We start from the raw sequence: 17,257 nt of genomic DNA, 5'->3' as shown, positions 1-17,257 counted from the left end.
ACCTTATATGTTTGACCTTGTACACATTTCCACCCCCCCCCGTTCTCTCCGATCCTCTTCCTCCTTAAATCTCCAAGTACCCTCTGCCCACCTCTCCACGATGGGGAGCAGGGCTTTCTCCTGCTCTGCACCTCTCTACCATCTGACCTAAGAAACACTACCGCTTTTTAAAATAAAATGATTATTATTAGTATTATTATAATGGAGAGACTGACTTTTTCATTAAGACTTGCTACTTATAAATACAACAAGAAGAAATGGAACGCTTATCGGACCTTGACACTAAAACTAACCGTATGATTAGTGTGATTACCTTTTTCTTCTTTTTTCATGCTGAATATTGCTCAACAGCTTCTGTCAAACTAGACGCTCTGTAATTTTTGTTAGAGGGGTCTAAATGTTCTAACTGTTTAATGTTTGTACATTTCAACACTGTCAAAATGACAAAACAATAAAGTAAAAAAAAAAAGACACTAGACCGCAGAAACAGTGGCGAATCACTTTAGAAACAATAAATATTGGGTTAAAGTTGGGGCAAAGTTGCAGGTTTTTGGGCAAAGTTGCGATTTCGCGGGATTTGCTTGATTTTGCATCAATAGTTGCGATCGAAACATCGCAAAATCTGGAGGGTCTGAATAATGTCCATAATGTGAGAGAAAATTGTGGCTCATGAGCACCAAGAACTAAGAGGAAAAAAACAAACAAAAAAAGTCTAATGTGATCGCTGCTTAGCAGGACAAGTAAATGGTTTCAATATGCAGTGGGTACGGAAAGTATTCAGACGCCTTTAAATTTTTCACTCTTTGTTTCATTGCAACAACTTGCTAAAATCAAAAAAGTTCAGAAAAAAACAGAAATGTACAAGTTTTTGCAAATTTATTAAAAATGAGAAACTGTAATGTTATTTTTATCATCAAAAAAGTTTGTATTATTTCTCATTAATGTACACTCAGCATCCCATCTTGACAGAAAAAAACAAATGTAGAAATTTTTGCAAATGCATTAAAAATGGTATTTCAGTTTTTCATTTTTAATACATTTAATACATTTGCAAAAATTTCTACATTTCTGTTTTTTTTTCTGTCAAGATGGGATTTTGATAATAAATTGGTAAGATATTTGATCATATTTTTTACACAGCATCCCAATTAAGAATGGCCTAACTTTTCCTTTACTGTCCATAATCAGAATAAAACTTGACACAGAATATTTATGTAAGCAGCTAATAAAAACAATTACAATTTTTTTTTTTTACACACATGTAAACCTTTATATACATTTCCCTTTCAATTTACAAACTATTGAAAAATCCCACCTACCTTGAAAATATTCAGTCTTGAAAATAACAAATCTGACAAATGAAGCTGTTTTATTCAATAACATGCATAAGTGTTTAAAATTTATAGTGAGCTGCTAAGTATTACTATACCTAAGTACAAATATGCAAGACTGCAATGTCACCACAAAAAAAACAATAACTGGTGGACAACTTCATAAAAACACATAGCGGACAAATCCTCCCCCTCTGAGCTCCCGAAGCCGCTGGCAGTGTCGGAGCATGTTCAGGATCCCCTGAAAGCGCTTGTCCACCTTCATCTGAGTAAATTCACGGATGTCATCCTCCACGACAAAATACCAACCTGAAAGACAATAGCACAATACTAAGAAAAGGAATAATAAAAACATGTGCTAATCTGTATCAACTGTGTTTATACAAAAAATGAGTAATCTAGATACTGTAATGAAGCAGTGCAACAAAAAGAACAGGAAATATTTATGCCTTTTTCCACTAGTGCCCCTACAGCGCAGTTCAACTTGGCTCTCCATGGTTCCAAGACTTTTCCACTAGCAAAGATTTGTGGAACCAGCCCCTTTCTTAGAACATACTTCACTGTGGTTCCAATGCCCCTTTTCCACTGGCTCTAAAGGTCCCGGCTCCACTCTACTCAGCTTGCTTTGCGTGCGTTTCCACTGGCTTTTTTTCGAGGCCAGTCCCTGCTTTGGAGTAGGGTCAGCGTGCCAGTGTTCCGACTATCTGTGCTACCCATCAATCCGACCTACCTTATGGCAATGCGCATGCACAGACCGACGTTACGTTACAGGTTGTTTACTCAGCGGATTTCTTATTGATATGTGCTAACTGTAGAAGTTTTGTTTCTTTTGTTTTATTTCTCCGAAGGTTACTGTAAGTTTTTTTTTAATTAAGCTGCAATGTTACTCAAACATATTAATATAAATGGCTTTTTTGCTGTTTGCAATATCGTTACGTAAATTAATGGTCATTATTAATATTATATAAACATGGGTGACTATAAATGGGTTGAGATGGGTATAATATAGGTGAAAGTAGGCAAAATAATTTACACAGCCTACAATATGGTTTTGCAAGCTGTGCACACAAAAATAGGCTATTTTATATTTTTTGTCACCAAATTCAATAAGACTGCAATGAAAAATTTGTTCCTTTTTTCACAATTTTGAGTTACCAATTATTGTTCTACAGTCACAGCCCAATGAGATACAACTTTAATCAGGAACAAAATAGATATGGAGTGAAGTAACATCACATCACTTCCTTCTCGTTCAAACAGCCTTGTCCACCCCTTGACTGAAAAAGTGGAAATGACAACAGAGCAAATCTTATAAGTGAACCTAGTTTAAAGGAGTTTATACAATACACTGCTGCCACATGATTGGTTAAGTGGACAATAAATGTACAAATTTGTACCTATTTGTACAAATGTAGCAGCTGCTGCTGAAGTTTTAGATGCAAGATACCTTTTGTGTCTTTGGTTTCCTGGTTCTTGAAGCGCTGCTGTAGCTTGCGCGAATGATTGTTAAGAGTCTTCATTGACTGACTGAGTATCTTGTACTTGGCTGTCACAGCAGTATTCAAGCTGTCCACTGCAACGTTGAGCTGATCATATGTCACACGTCCTTTCATGTACCTAAGGAACAAACACAAAAGTCTCTTATCGGATCATACTAGACAAATTTTTACCTTTAAATAACATTGCTGACTGAAATATTAAACCCTGTTTTCTCACATGTTGAAAACATTTCTCTATGGCTCAGCTGAAGAAGTCAGCACTTAGTGTATGTGGGAATATTAGGTTTGCCAGTTTGAATCATAAGGGTCTGAACAATCCAAGCACATGCAGTTCTGCACTACCTTCACAGTCCTGAAGATCATGTAATCTGGTTTGATTTAAAGAATGTTGGACACAAGCAGCACCCATCCAAACTGCTGGAGCAGTTTGGACATGAAGAATGGACAAACATTCCAGTGACTAGATGGACTAAAATCATGAAGATGGACCTGATAAGACTTGATGCTGGATGCTGCAGAAAGTGGTGTCGCAAAAGGTGCTGAGTTTTGAGGGCTGAATACACTGGCATGCACCACTTTACAATGTTGTACATTTTGAGTTTTTTTTTTCTTCTAAACAAGCTATTTATCCCCATTAAACCTCATTAATCTGAATATGTTTGTATAGGTATTACTTTATTGAAATAAAAGTTTCAATCAATTTCTGTGTTGTCAAGCAACAAAATAAAAAGGCTTTCAAGAGGAATTAATACTTCTGCAACCCAATGCATACACATGCTGGTTCCTCTGCACTTCATTCTTTAGACTGTGTACATGCTGTTTTTTTACGTTTCTTAAATTTATCAAATAGTATGCATTACTGTGTTCTTTTATAATAGATGTTTGCCACTGTGCCTCTTGTAAACCTAAGGAGACAACTTATTCTTTATTCAGCTATTCCCTTTTCAGGGGTCACCACAGCAAGTCATCCTCCTCCATCTAACTTTGTCTTCTGTGTCCTCTGTCCTCACTCCAACTATGTCCATGTCCTCTCTACCTGCTTACATATATCTCCTCTTTGTCTTTTTCCTGGCAGCTGCATCTCTAACATCCTTCTACTAATATACCCACTGTCCCTCCTCTGCACATGTCCAAACCATCTCAGTCTGGCCTCTCTAACTTTATCTCCCAGTTGCCCAACCTGTGCTGGACCTCTGATGAACTCATTCCTAATCCTATCCATCCTTGTCCCTCCCAAGGTGAACCTCAACATCTTTAGCTCTGCCACTTCCATTTCTGTCTCCAGTTTTTTAAACCTTTCCTTTGACCTTTGCTGCCACCCTTTTGTCATAAATCACTCCAGAAACTTTTCTCCAGCCACTCCATCCTGCCTGGACTCTCTTTTTCACCTCTTTACCATACTCCCCATTTTTCTGGACAGTGGATTTTAAGTACTTGAAGTCCTGCACCTTTGTGACCTCTGCTCCTTGTAGCCTCACTGTTCCACCTGCCTCCCTCTCATTCACACACATGTACTGTCTTGCTAAGGCTGACTTCCACTCCTTGTCTTTTAAGTGCATACCTCCACCTCTCCATGTTCTCTACCACCTGTTTCCTGTTCTCACCACAGATCAAAATGTCATCTGCAAGCATCATAGTCCACAGGGATTCCAGCCTGACCATCTATTAGTCTGTCCACTTTGTATTGCCTTGTTGCTGAAAAGTGCTATATAAATAAATTTGACTTGACTTGTCCATCACCGCAAACAATAAGGGGATCAGAGACGATCTTTGATTGTCCCACTACCAATCTGAAGATATTTGTCACTCCTACAGCACACCACATCACTGTCCTGCTGTCCTCAAACATGTCCTGTACCAGTCTAACAGACTTCTCTGCCACTTCATATTTCCTCATACAACACCACAGCTCCTCCCTTGGCACTGTTGTATGCTTTTTCTAAATCCACAAAGACACAATATAGTTCTTTCTGATCCTCTCTGTACTTCTCCATCAACATCCTCAAAGCAAAGATGGCCTTTGTGGGGCTCTTTCTTGGCATAAAACCATACTGCTGCTTACAAATAGTCAACCCTTGTCTAAGTCTAGCTTCCACAACTCTCTCCATCGTGTGGCTCATCAACTTAATTCCCCTGTAGTTGTTACAACTCTGTACATCACTCTTGTTCCTAAAGATTAACCTTTTTTTTTGCATGATTTTTGGATTATTTTCAAGCCCAAGAGTTATTGTTAACTTTCAAGGGACACCTCTGCCTAACTCACTTTTACAAGCTCTTGGAACCATGGCAAGCTGAGGAAAATCCGACACCTCTAAGGTAGACCACAGTAAGCCATGCCAATTGTCAGAGCCTGAAGCTACTCTCAAATCATCCGGACCCCTGTAAGCCAGACAGCGTCCAGCAACATCAACAAAATGGCCGAATCTGTTCCTGATGAGTGAAATTGTAAATGTGGTTTGTCCCCGTTTCACATTTTAATCATTCAATCCTTAGCTTTTACTGAATTATAGCCTATGGTAAATGGCATTAGCATCAGCGCTAGCTGGTTGCAGTAAAAAGTGTTATGCAGTGTTAGTATGTTATTAGCAGCCAAGTCTAAATTTTAAAGACAAAATAGGGCCAATGGTTGATAATTAACACCAGTCGCATGCTGGCAAAAATAAATATGGCTTCATTTAACTGTCCCAAAATACCTTTTCATTTAGCAACCTGCTAAAATTTAACAATACACTTCCCAAATACAGGCAAAACAATTTTGTTTGCAATATCGTTACGTAAATTAATGGTCATTATTAATATTATCTAATATTATATAAACATGGGTGACTCTAAACGGGTTGAGATGGGTATAATGTAGGTGAAAGTAGGCAAAATAATTTGCACAGCCTACAATATGGTTTTGCAAGCTGTGCACACAAAAAAAGGCCTTTTTTTCAATTTCATTGGTCACCAAATTCAATAAGACTGCAATGAAAAATTTGTTCCTTTTTTCACAATTTTGAGTTACCAATTATTGTTCTACAGTCACAGCCCAATGAGATACAACTTTAATCAGGAACGAAACAGATATGGAGTGAAGTAACATCACATCACTTCCTTCTCGTTCAAACAGCCTTGTCCACCCCTTGACTGAAAAAGTGGAAATGACAACAGTGCAAATCTTATAAGTGAATCTAGTTTAAAGGAGTTTATACAATACACTGCTGCCACATGATTGGTTAAGTGGACAATAAATGTACAAATTTGTACCTATTTGTACAAATGTAGCAGCTGCTGCTGAAGTTTTAGATGCAAGATACCTTTTGTGAGTTATTAGAGGCAGTTTATTTATTTATCATTTATTTAAAACAGTTGCAGCTGTATGAAAACCTTCATTTAAACTCCAGTCAGAAAGAAAAAGCTTAAATGCAACCTAGCACAAACTGATTTTTTTCAATAATGAAAAAAATAAAATCTAATCACAATATTTTGATAATACTATAACATAATTTTAGGGGGCTTAGGAACATTTCGTGGGGGCTAAAGCCACCTTAAAACAGCACTGTTGACATTTATGATTTTGCATGTGTGTAAGAGAGAATAAGAAATTTCACTCATAAAATGTTATAAGTGACACTTTACAGTTTCAGTTATGCTAACAGCGCTAAGTTGACTGTGCTTTTGATTGTATTTTTGGGTTATTCAGAGTGCACTGTGGATTCACCTTCAGTCATCCCAGACCAGGCCAGCATCTCCACACAACCTCCTGAGCCACATCTGCACTCAGTCCACACACAGTGGGAGGACCCTTCGCAACAAGATCATCAGTACTGCAACACGACTCGCAGAAAAGATCTCCAGGACAAGATGACTCAGTGTGATGAAGTTGCATATTTTCTTCTTCAAAATGACGCAGACGCTTTACTGTACACTGGTATAGCCTTAGAAACATTTAACATTCTTGTGGCAACACTGGAAGGATATGACAACAAAGAATTTACAATGCCTGTATGAGATCAAGTCCCTATAACACTTATGAAATTTTCATACATCACAGAGCATGGCTAGCAAGATCATTTCATACTGATTAGACAGAGGGAAGGAACTTTTCCGACCATTAATTCTATGGCTGCAAAGAGAACTATTTAAGCAACTATGTCTGCAGCCTTCAAGAATAACTTTCCGAATACTGCATGCATTATAGACTGCAGTGACAGCCTTTTGCAAAAAAAAAAAAAAAAAAAAATCTAGGCTTAAAAGGGGAATCATACAGGCACTATTATTCACACAACACAGTCAAATATTTGGTAGCTGTTGCACCATTATCATCATGTTTGTGTCTGTGGCATATGGCGGTCGGTGTAGTGAGAAATTTATCACAATGGACTCTGGAATAATAATGTGCCTGAAACCTGGTGACAAAGTCATGGCAGATAGAGGTTTTACAATAAAAGACTTGCTCTTTAAGAGAAAAGTTAGATTGGTAATTCCTTCGTTCACAAAAAAATGTGGACAGCTAACTGAGGAACAGGTAATATGCACGTGTGAGATTGCAAATGTAAGAATTCATGTTGAAAGAGCAATCAGACGTTTGAAAGTTTTCAAAATACTATTACAAACTGTTCCTATAAACATAGCTCCTAAAATAGACAAGATTCTGAGGATATGTGCTGCTCTAGTCAATTTAAGAGAGGATCTCATCTGTGACACAGAATAATTTTCATGTACAGATATGGAAAGTAAATAATTTCCAGGTCTCCCTTTTTTATCTTTTTTTCTACACACTGAATGTTTTTGTTGAAAAGCTTATGTTATACAGTGCACATATAGTTCAATCAACTGAACAATGATTTCTTTTTTATTTATTTAACCACAATGTGACAGGTTCTTCAAATTGCAACAAATGGTTTTCTCAAAAGTCAATTGTGCATTCTTGACATTTTGTTGTCTTGGAAGATTGTAAAAATACAAAACTATTTTATGTTATCAGTGTGTCATTAATTACTCAGCATAGATTTACATTATGTACATTTTAGTTGTGAAATATTCAACAGATTTCATATTGAATGTCTGCTTTCATTCACAGGACGGAGACTGAACTCTGCCTGTATGTTAATTTCTGACTGTCCCATTTATAGTTGTCACATAAGCAAATGTGCATTAAAGTTTGTCCATTATCTTCAAATATTCTCTCATTTAGCTGAAACCGTCCTGCAGCATACTCTTCTACAAGTCGAGGCAAGAAACATGAGAAGTAAAACCCTCTCAAGCGCTTTACTTGTTCCTTTACAAATGCCTCATCGTATTGCACTGTAAATGAAACATGCTCACTGGGTGTCCAGATCACAAGTGTGGCAGTCTTTAGACCTGTTCAAAACATTGCAAGCTGCACTTGTATGTAATAGCCTCTGCTTCCAGTTTTCAGCAGCAGCAGCTCTCCTTCTACCAATTTGATATCGCTGCATTTCTGGGTAAGCTGCTCAGTGAGTGAAGGATGGGTTGGTACAGGACATTTTATTTCTAGCAGTACATTTGAGTCAATGACCTCATCAGGACTAGCAGAGAGTCATGGCTCCTGGATGTTGGATAACAGTATCCATGTGAATGATGTTCATGTCCTGTTCTTTTAGTTGATTACAAGCTCTAACTTCTTTTTCTTTACCATAGTTTGTTTCATAATTACCACGAAAGGAGGGGTAAATGTGCTCAGATAAAAATTTGTCATTTTCTATGGTAGCACGAACTGGAACTTTTTTTGCAGAGCTTGCTGTAAGTCTGATTTTTCTACAGTTGTGCCACAAATCTGATTCACTTTCTTCTTTTGTTTCTTCTTGTAATTGTGATGCTTGAGCTTCAGAAACTTAAATACACTCACCAGCCACTTTTTATTGGGTACACCTGTCCAACTGTTCATTAACGCAAATGTCAAATTAGCCAATCACATGGCAGCAACTCAATGCATTTAGGCATGTAGACATGGCCAAGACGATCTGCTGCAGTTCAAACCGAGCATCAGAATGGGGAAGAAAGGTGATTTAAGTGACTTTGAACGTGGCACGGTTGTTGGTGCCAGATGGGCTGGTCTGAGTATTTCAGAAACTTTCGATCTACTGGGATTTTCACGCACAACCATCTCTAGGCTTTACAGAGAATGGTCTGAAAAAGAGAAAATATCCAGTGAGCAGCAGTTCTGTGGGCACAAATGCCTTGTTGATGCCAGAGGTCAGAGGACAATGGGCAGACTGGTTCGAGCTGATAGAACAGCAACAGTGACGCAAATAACCACTTGTTACAACTGAGGTATGCAGAACAGCATCTCTGACCACACAACATGTCGAACCTTGAGGCGGATGGGCTGCAGCAGCAGAAGACCACACCTGGTGCCACTCCTGTCAGCTAAGAACAGGAAACTAAGGCTACAATTTGCACAGGCTCACCAAAACTAGACAATAGAAGATTAGAAAAACGTTGCTTGGTCTGATGAGTCTCGATTTCTGCTGCGACATTCGAATGGTAGGGTCAGAATTTGGCGTCAACAACATGAAAGCATGGATCCATCCTGCTTTGTATCAATGGTTCAGGCTGGCAGTGGTGGTGCAATGGTGTGGGGGATATTTTCCTGGCACACTTTGGGCCCATGAGTACCAATTGAGCATCGTGTCAACGCCACAGCCTACCTGAGTATTGTTGCTGACCATGTCCATCCCTTTATGACCACAGTGTACCCATCTTCTGATGCTACTTTCAACAGCATAACGTGCCATGTCATAAAGCATGAATCATCTCAACTGGTTTCTTGAACACGACAATGAGTTCACTGTACTCGAATAGCCTCCAGAGTCACCAGATCTCAATCCAATAGAGACCTTTGGCATGTGGAGGAACGGGAGATTCGCATCATTGATGTGCAGCCAACAAATCTGGAGCAACTGCATGATGCTATTATGTCAATATGGATCACACTCTCTGAGGAATGTTTCCAGTACCTTGTTGAATCTATGCTGTGGGAGCCAAGTTGGTGTGGTTTATGTGTATACGGTTTATATTTGCTGTTAAACTTGTTTTGTTTAATTAGCAATTTAATAAGGCAATTTATGTTTGGAATTGAGCTAAAATTGTTTATTGTATTTAAGTTGATTTGTTAAACTAATATTATTACCAACTTTGTTTTAAAGGCTAGTTTAGAGTTTAATCCCTCTGCACAGTAGCTTTATGCAAATGAGCACGGTCAGCTTTGGTAAGGAGGGGGAGAGTAAGGGGCAGAGGAGAACTGCAGCACAGAAGGACAGAGCCACACGGTTTTTCTACCGTAGTTTGTTTATTTTTGAGGAAAACTTGTTTGTTAGCTCCTGTAAAAGATTTACAATGGTGGAATAAATTTTTGTTTTTTATATTTTTTACACAAGAGTCCCGTGGAAGTTTTTTCCTCTTCAAAATGAGCGAACACGAGTAAAGATAAAGAAAATTAACCTTGTAGCAACACATTTTGTAACACCTTCCTGGGCTCAGAGGTTCAAACAGACAGAAAAGAGGTTGGATGCTATCTGCTAAAATATCCCTTGCCCGTGTTCTTTCTGTAAACAGTTGAGACAAATCTATTTGTGGTTTCCCCACTATTTTACATGCCATTGAAACAATTCTTACAAGTTTGTAAGATGATCAGATGATCATACCAGGCAGGGAGGTGAAAAGTTAAAAAATCAACAATTGCCTTTTACACAAGCTTTAGAGTTTGCTGGGAGCCTCATGCTGTCGGACCGGCACCCACCATCTGACCAGTACCGACAGCCTCCAGCTGTCCAGATGGGAAGCACCTTAAAGACTGTGACATTATTGTAAAGCTTGGGGGTTCTCCTTGTAAAATGTGGGGCTCGAGTTCCAAAAGCATCACTCCAGACAAAACACAAAATAAACAAACAAAAAAAAAGAAGCATGTTTTCAAACCGGTACTCTTTTTAAACAAAACGCTAACCTTGAGAAAAGTTTAAATCTCAAAAACAACCATGCCGATATACCAAACATTGTACAATTGGTTAAGATCACAACCAGAGTTGTTCCCTCCAATATGTTAAAGATGGGCAAAAGTGAGCATGGCTTGAGGATGATATAGTACAAAAAACTCAAGGAGTTATGAGATTATATTCACATAGTGGTAACTAGGGCTTGTAGCCTAAACTATCAAAAGATTTTGAAAAGTTTTTCATAGGAAAAAAAAAATATGCTAACTGCTATATAACAGTAAAAATCCACAAATGTCAACCTATAGGTGGCACAACTACTGTGGTTGAAATGTTTTGGTCTATAACTTATAAATTCTAGGCCCCACCAGCGAGTTCTTCATTATCCACTAAAATGTTGAACCTTACTGTAGTTTTTACTACATGTTTTCTTTGAAAATGTAATATTGTTTATGCAAATTAGCAAAATGTGCAAAATCTTTAAACATCATCTCATCAAAGGGCTTAAACCCGAAACTTAATATATAACATCTAGAGCAATAGCTTAAAAAGATTATTTGGGAAAAGTTGTTTTGCCTTTTATAAACAAGTTATAGTTGTGCAAGTTTAGTCTCGATAGCTAGATTAATGTAAAAACGTCAATATCTTATCTATTTTAGCACTTATAAACATCAAATTCATAAAATGGGTCCAGTTTATCATTCTGAGTAGGTGTCCTGAGTTTCACAGTTGCAAACCTCTAGGGGGCACTAATAATGTGAAAACTTTAATCTCACTGATCTCAATGACCACATCGATTTCAACCAAATTTTATAGGACTACAAATAGTCGGCAAGAGGTCATGTTTTTTAGCGTGAAGCCAGTTCACCACATTAACGAGGATCAGAGCGATGCTCCCCTTTGAAGGGACCGAACCAAAGTTCTGATAACAATTCCCACATCAAACTTTATGGATCCAAATCTGAGGAAGGTTTTTATGTTTCAGGAAGCCAAAAAATTAAACTCTAGGGGTACTTTCTGGCCAGTTCGAACAATTATTCCAACCCACTGAACTATATTGTACCGGTATTCATCCACTCACCGATGAATTGTTGAATGCTCGTGAACCTCAGCGGCTCAGTGGACATCACACATCGAGGAGAGGGTCACAGAAAAGCCGAAACAGCTGAGTGGTATCTTCAATGTTATTCATTTTTTATCATTTTTTGAAAGACATTTTATGATTTTCTTTAAACTGATGTTGGCTTTAAAACACTTTTCAGTTCAACTTCAAATTTTTTAGCTTGTAACTTGTTATGGTGTACCATCTTAATCAGATCTCCCGAACAAAAAGATGCCACTCTCATGGAACTTCATGGTTAAATAAAGTACCGTATTTTCTGCACCATAAGGCGCACCCGATTATAAGGCGCGGTCGCAATTATGGCGTCCACTTCAGTACTTAATCCATACATAAAGCGCAATGGATTATAAGGCGCTCAATTTGAATCCACCTGTAATGATGGCAAGCTAACTGATAGCCTGCAGTTTGAATTGTGCTTCGTAAGCGTGTTTTTTCATTGGCGCCATTTTGGGGGTCCTGAGAAAAACAAATGTTGTTTTGCAGCATACCGGTGGTATACCTGCCGGAGGCGTGGCGGAGGTAAGTGTACGTATTACGTAATGTTCTCTGATTGGTTTATTGCTGCCAGCATACGTACTGTACGTATTACGTAATGTTCTCTGATTGTTTTATCGCTGCCTGCGTACGTACCGGTGCTGTACATATTAATGTACAAGGACAGATTTCCGAATTCAGTGCACACCTAAAGCGCACCGGATTAGAAGGTGCACTGCTGATTTTTGAGAAAATTTTAGGCTTTTAGGTGTGCCTTATAGTCTGGAAAATACAGTATATTCAAATAAAAACAAGTAGTTACATTTTCTTTGAATTTGAGATGATATATTATGTTACATATGATGACACTTACTGAGGAATGCTCTCAAACTGTGGCATGGTGACATATTCCATCTCTTTGACAAAGTTCCTGCTGGTCTTTACATTTTCTGCCTGGTCTGTCTGAACATCCGCTGCCTGATTGTGGTTCATCACAGCTTTAATTCCACTGAAACATAAGAAATTATTCATCATTTACAGCTGCAAAATACACAATAGACACAAAATAAAAAATGTGGTGGTCGAACAGTCTGTATGTAATCACACTATCACATTCTTGAGCAGCAAAGCTGGCTTACATAAAGGCGCATCGAGGTGAGCTGACTTGAACCCCACCCTCGCCGCCTCAAGTCGTTCACAAATCACACTGAAACAGCCAGAATGTGTTTAAGTCTTGCTCTGAAGTATTTTGTGAAAGATCCTTATGTGAGCTTAGAATTTTCCCAAATTCTTATTTCCAATTTGTTTTAAATATTTAGCTTTATTTACAAATACTTTCCTCATAGAAATATATTAAGAAACTCTTAAGTTTATTCAAAAAAATATATTCTTTGGAATCTGCTTCAGCAAAATTACTCTTATTTTTTTTTTCTTATGTTACTTTTAACTAGCTTTTTGTTACTTTTAGGTTTTTACTAGCCTATTTCTACTTTCAGCTACTAGCAAACCTTTTCCTTCTTTTAGCTCTAGGAACCCAGTTTTAGCGTTTTTGGTAGGTTTAAACAAAGTCATTCAGCACTCATCATTCACACTGCATTTCTGCAGAAAATGCAATTTCTCTAGTTTTATTACAATCCATCCAGCAATGTTTCTGAAGTGATATAGTAAACAAAACATGACAATGTTCCCACCTGGCTGGGCCTTTCTTCCTGGGAATGTGAGGTGGTATGTTGTCCTTCATTTGCTGAATACTCTTCAGATTCATCTGGAATATTTTCTCAACATCCTGAAACACAAATATCAATAAAAAAACATTAAGATGACAAGAAAGGCAATTATTTGAACCTTTAATTTGCTACATCATAAAATACTAATATTTGCAGGTTCGAGACCAGGTTGCATCAGGAAGGGCAAGTCTTTCTTGCAAGTTTTGCTCACTATAGCAACCCCTGCAGAGCAGGTGCAACCGAACGAAAACACAATAAAATCTTCACAAACTGTACTTTTTTCGTTGTTCTGTTCTTCATAGGCTGCCACAGTAAGCAAACTTACTAGAATAACTTGGCAATTGTTTTACATCAGATGCCTTCCTGATGCCACCTTGGGTTCAAATCTGCTAAACTGAGTTAATATATCATGTTTTGAAAAGATAGAAGGTAAACGTCCATCACACTTTTAATGTTGCGCTCCATGTCAACTCAGCTGAGTTCTGCTCCATGTCTCGCTTTTTTTGTGAAAGCTCACATCTGTGCAGGGCATGGGCGGTTCCATCTGTGTTTTTTGAACAGCTATAGGCAGCATAAAAACAAACTGGTCTGTGTGTCCATTTCGAGGAATTGTTTTATAAAAGAGTCTTATACCAACTGACAGATGATTGTGAAACAATTGCAGTGATGGGTCACACACGCGTGCGCACCCCCCTTCCCCCCCACCCACACCCACACACACTATACAGTCCATCCAGGATTTCGCGGGCATTTTTTGTGATTGTTGCGGGATAAAATGTTTGATTTCGCAGGGCATTTTCCTAAAAGTTGCGATGAAAAGTTGTGTTTTTTTTTTTACTTCCCCCCCACTCTTGTGCAGCTGGGTAGGAAACTGGCTTGCGACCGCAGTGAAGTTAGTTTTAAGTTGGATATTGGATATTCGCGCTCCGCAGAGTTAGCGGCGTCTAGCTCACAACTGACCCGAAACAGGAACGCTAATGTCAGCCAGACATTCTCTGCCGGCCCCTTCTCTCACGCGCGGTGGTTCACTTAGGGACGGCTGGCCGACATTAGCGTGAGCTAAACACCGCTAACTCTACGGAGCACGAATATCCAATATCCAACTTAAAACTAACTTCACTGCGGTGTTTTGCTGAAACCTTTGTGGGCAAATGTGAAGCATTAGCTCACATTTTGGCTTTGGTCGCTGCTCCTGGCATTCTGATGTTAATAGGATGTGACGTCACATCTCTTCTTCGTGAGTTATTTGGGGTTATTTTGGTTAAAGTTGCTGGAAAGTTGCGGTGTTTTGGACAAAGTTGCAAAAAGTTGTAGTTTCGCGGGGTTTGCTTGATTTTGCGTTAATAGTTGCGATCGCAACATCGCAAAATCCTGGACTGATTGCTTCCTAAGTGGTCGGTTTGATTTTACAGAAGTTTGATTTACTTGGAGTTATATTGTGTTGTTTAAGTGTTCTCCTTATTTTTTTGAGCAGTGTATATATATATATATATATCTGTGTATACAGATATATATACACATGTATACATACCTACATATATACACATACACACTCACATATACACACACACATATCAACACACAATCAATTTCACATGCTGTTTTGCAAATGGAATAGACAACAGGTGGAAATTATTGGCAATTAGCAAGACACACTCAATAAAGGAGTGGTTCTGCAGGTGGGGACCACAGACCACTTCTCAGTACCTATGCTTTCTGGCTGATGTTTTAGTCACTTTTGAATGTTGGTGGTGCTTTCACACTTATGGTAGCATGAGACGGACTCTACAACCCACACAAGTGACTCAGGTAGTGCAGCTCATCCAGGATGGCACATCAATGCCAGCTGTGGCAAGAAGGTTTGCTGTGTCTGTCAGCGTAGTGTCCAGAGCCTGGAGGCGCTACCAGGAGACAGGCCTGTACACCAGGAGACATGGAGGAGGCCGTAGGAGGGCAACAACCCAGCAGCAAGACCGCTACCCCCGCCTTTGTGCAAGGAGGAACAGGAGGAGCACTGCCAGAGCCCTGCAAAATGACCTCCAGCAGGCCTTAAATGTGCATGTGTCTGCACAAACAGTTAGAAACCGACTCCATGAGGATGGTATGAGGGCCCGAAGTCCACAGATTGGGGTTGTGCTCCATCCCAACACCGTGCAGGATGCTTGGCATTTGTCAGAGAACACCAGGATTGGCAAATTGGCCACTGGCACCTTGTGCTCTTCACAGATGAAAGCAGGTTCACACTGATCACATGTGACAGACGTAACAGAGTCTGGAGACACCGTGGAGAGTGATCTGCTGCCTGCAACATCCTTCAGTATGACCGGTTTGGCAGTGGGTCAGTAATAGTGTGGGGTGGCATTTCTTTGGAGGGCCGAAAATTAAACAATAAAAGGTAAAAACTTGTCCTTAATAAAATTTTAAAATCTATTGCCAACAGACTCCAGTCATCTGCAGTTGATATATTTGTCTGATTACCCAATCCTACCAGATACTGTACCTTGAGATGCTTCAGTTGTTGTTTCTGTAGCTCAACGCATCTTTCAAACTCCTCCAGAAGTCTCCCAAGCACAAAGAGTTCTTGTCCCAGTTTTTTTGTCTTCTGCAGAGGCAATTCTAAATGTAGAAAAGAATAAACCAATTTTGGCCTTTTATTTTTACACAATAAATTCAGAGGAATGCAGAATGTTAAATTACTGTGTCTTACCAGAAGATGATAGGTCCAGCATGTACTGTAAGGATAATATTTTATCATAAACATGTTGGCTGATGTGTTTGAGGTCCCCCATTGTCCTGAAACAGTGACATATTAAATCAATAAAAAATATAGAACTAAAACAAAACTTTTAGATCTTCACAGTTGAGTCAAAAACAAGTAAACACAACAAATTAAAAGCCTAGCATTAGTTGAAGGAATGCATATCAAGATCAGACAAAGTATATGTATATGCATATGTGGTATGAACAGAGTAATTGGCAAGTGCTTACCTGGTACATACAAGGTACTTACTTAGTACCTGGTGCTTACCTGGAACTTATTTGAAACGCACTCGGTTCAGACTTGGTACTCACTGGTACATCATCAGTTTTTACCAGTTACTTACTTGATATATACCTGACACACCCACCACCTTCATGCCAAAGTTTTAGACTAAGATCATAAGATCATCATATGATAAGAAATGTTGGAGTTGTAGCCATTTTGGTCAAATCTTGAAAATAACATTACATACAAACTGACGGGATATCAATATTTCATGCAAATTCGGTGTAGTAGTACCTGCAAGTCATTCACATCACATACTACAATCATACTAATTTGACAAGAACTCTAATTCAAAATTTAACATTGTGTGTGTATGTGTGCAGCGTGTGTGTGTGTCCTGATCAAAATCTTAAGACCAGTCAAAAAATTGCAAGAATTGGCATTTTGCATTGCATTGGATCTTAAGAAGGTTCTAAGTAGAGCTTCACAATGTTAAACGAAAAAATCAGTGCAAGAGACAAGAACTTTTGAGCAGGGAATTTTCTGCAAACTGCATTTACACTCAAACATGATTTTTTCAGCTGATCAAAAGTTTAAGAACATAGTCTTTAAAAGCCAAAAGCTGTGCAAAAATCTGGATTCCATGTCATTTTCTGTCAAGTCTTTACACTGTCAAGACCT

The 17,257-nt window shown here is 38.7% G+C and overlaps 1 protein-coding gene across 1 annotated transcript in view; it reads right to left on the bottom strand.

Moving 5' to 3' along the window:
• Nucleotides 1–916: 916 nt before the first annotated feature.
• Nucleotides 917–17,257, bottom strand: part of ska1 (spindle and kinetochore associated complex subunit 1) — a 28,081-nt gene continuing 11,740 nt past the window's right edge. Inside the window, exons 2-7 of the mRNA XM_017439923.3 lie at nt 16,298–16,383; nt 16,091–16,206; nt 13,555–13,649; nt 12,738–12,872; nt 2,779–2,948; nt 917–1,640 (exon numbers count right to left, since the gene is read on the bottom strand). Of these exons, the coding sequence (XP_017295412.1) occupies nt 1,492–1,640; nt 2,779–2,948; nt 12,738–12,872; nt 13,555–13,649; nt 16,091–16,206; nt 16,298–16,379 (747 nt within the window). The 5' untranslated portion in view covers nt 16,380–16,383 and the 3' untranslated portion in view covers nt 917–1,491. The remainder of the gene's footprint in view (nt 1,641–2,778; nt 2,949–12,737; nt 12,873–13,554; nt 13,650–16,090; nt 16,207–16,297; nt 16,384–17,257) is intronic.

The sequence above is a fragment of the Kryptolebias marmoratus genome, linkage group LG17 (assembly GCF_001649575.2).
Source record: "Kryptolebias marmoratus isolate JLee-2015 linkage group LG17, ASM164957v2, whole genome shotgun sequence".
NCBI classification, from domain to species: domain Eukaryota; kingdom Metazoa; phylum Chordata; class Actinopteri; order Cyprinodontiformes; family Rivulidae; genus Kryptolebias; species Kryptolebias marmoratus.
The sequence above is the reverse complement of the archived record's forward strand: the minus strand, read 5'-3'. Positions and strand labels throughout refer to the sequence as shown.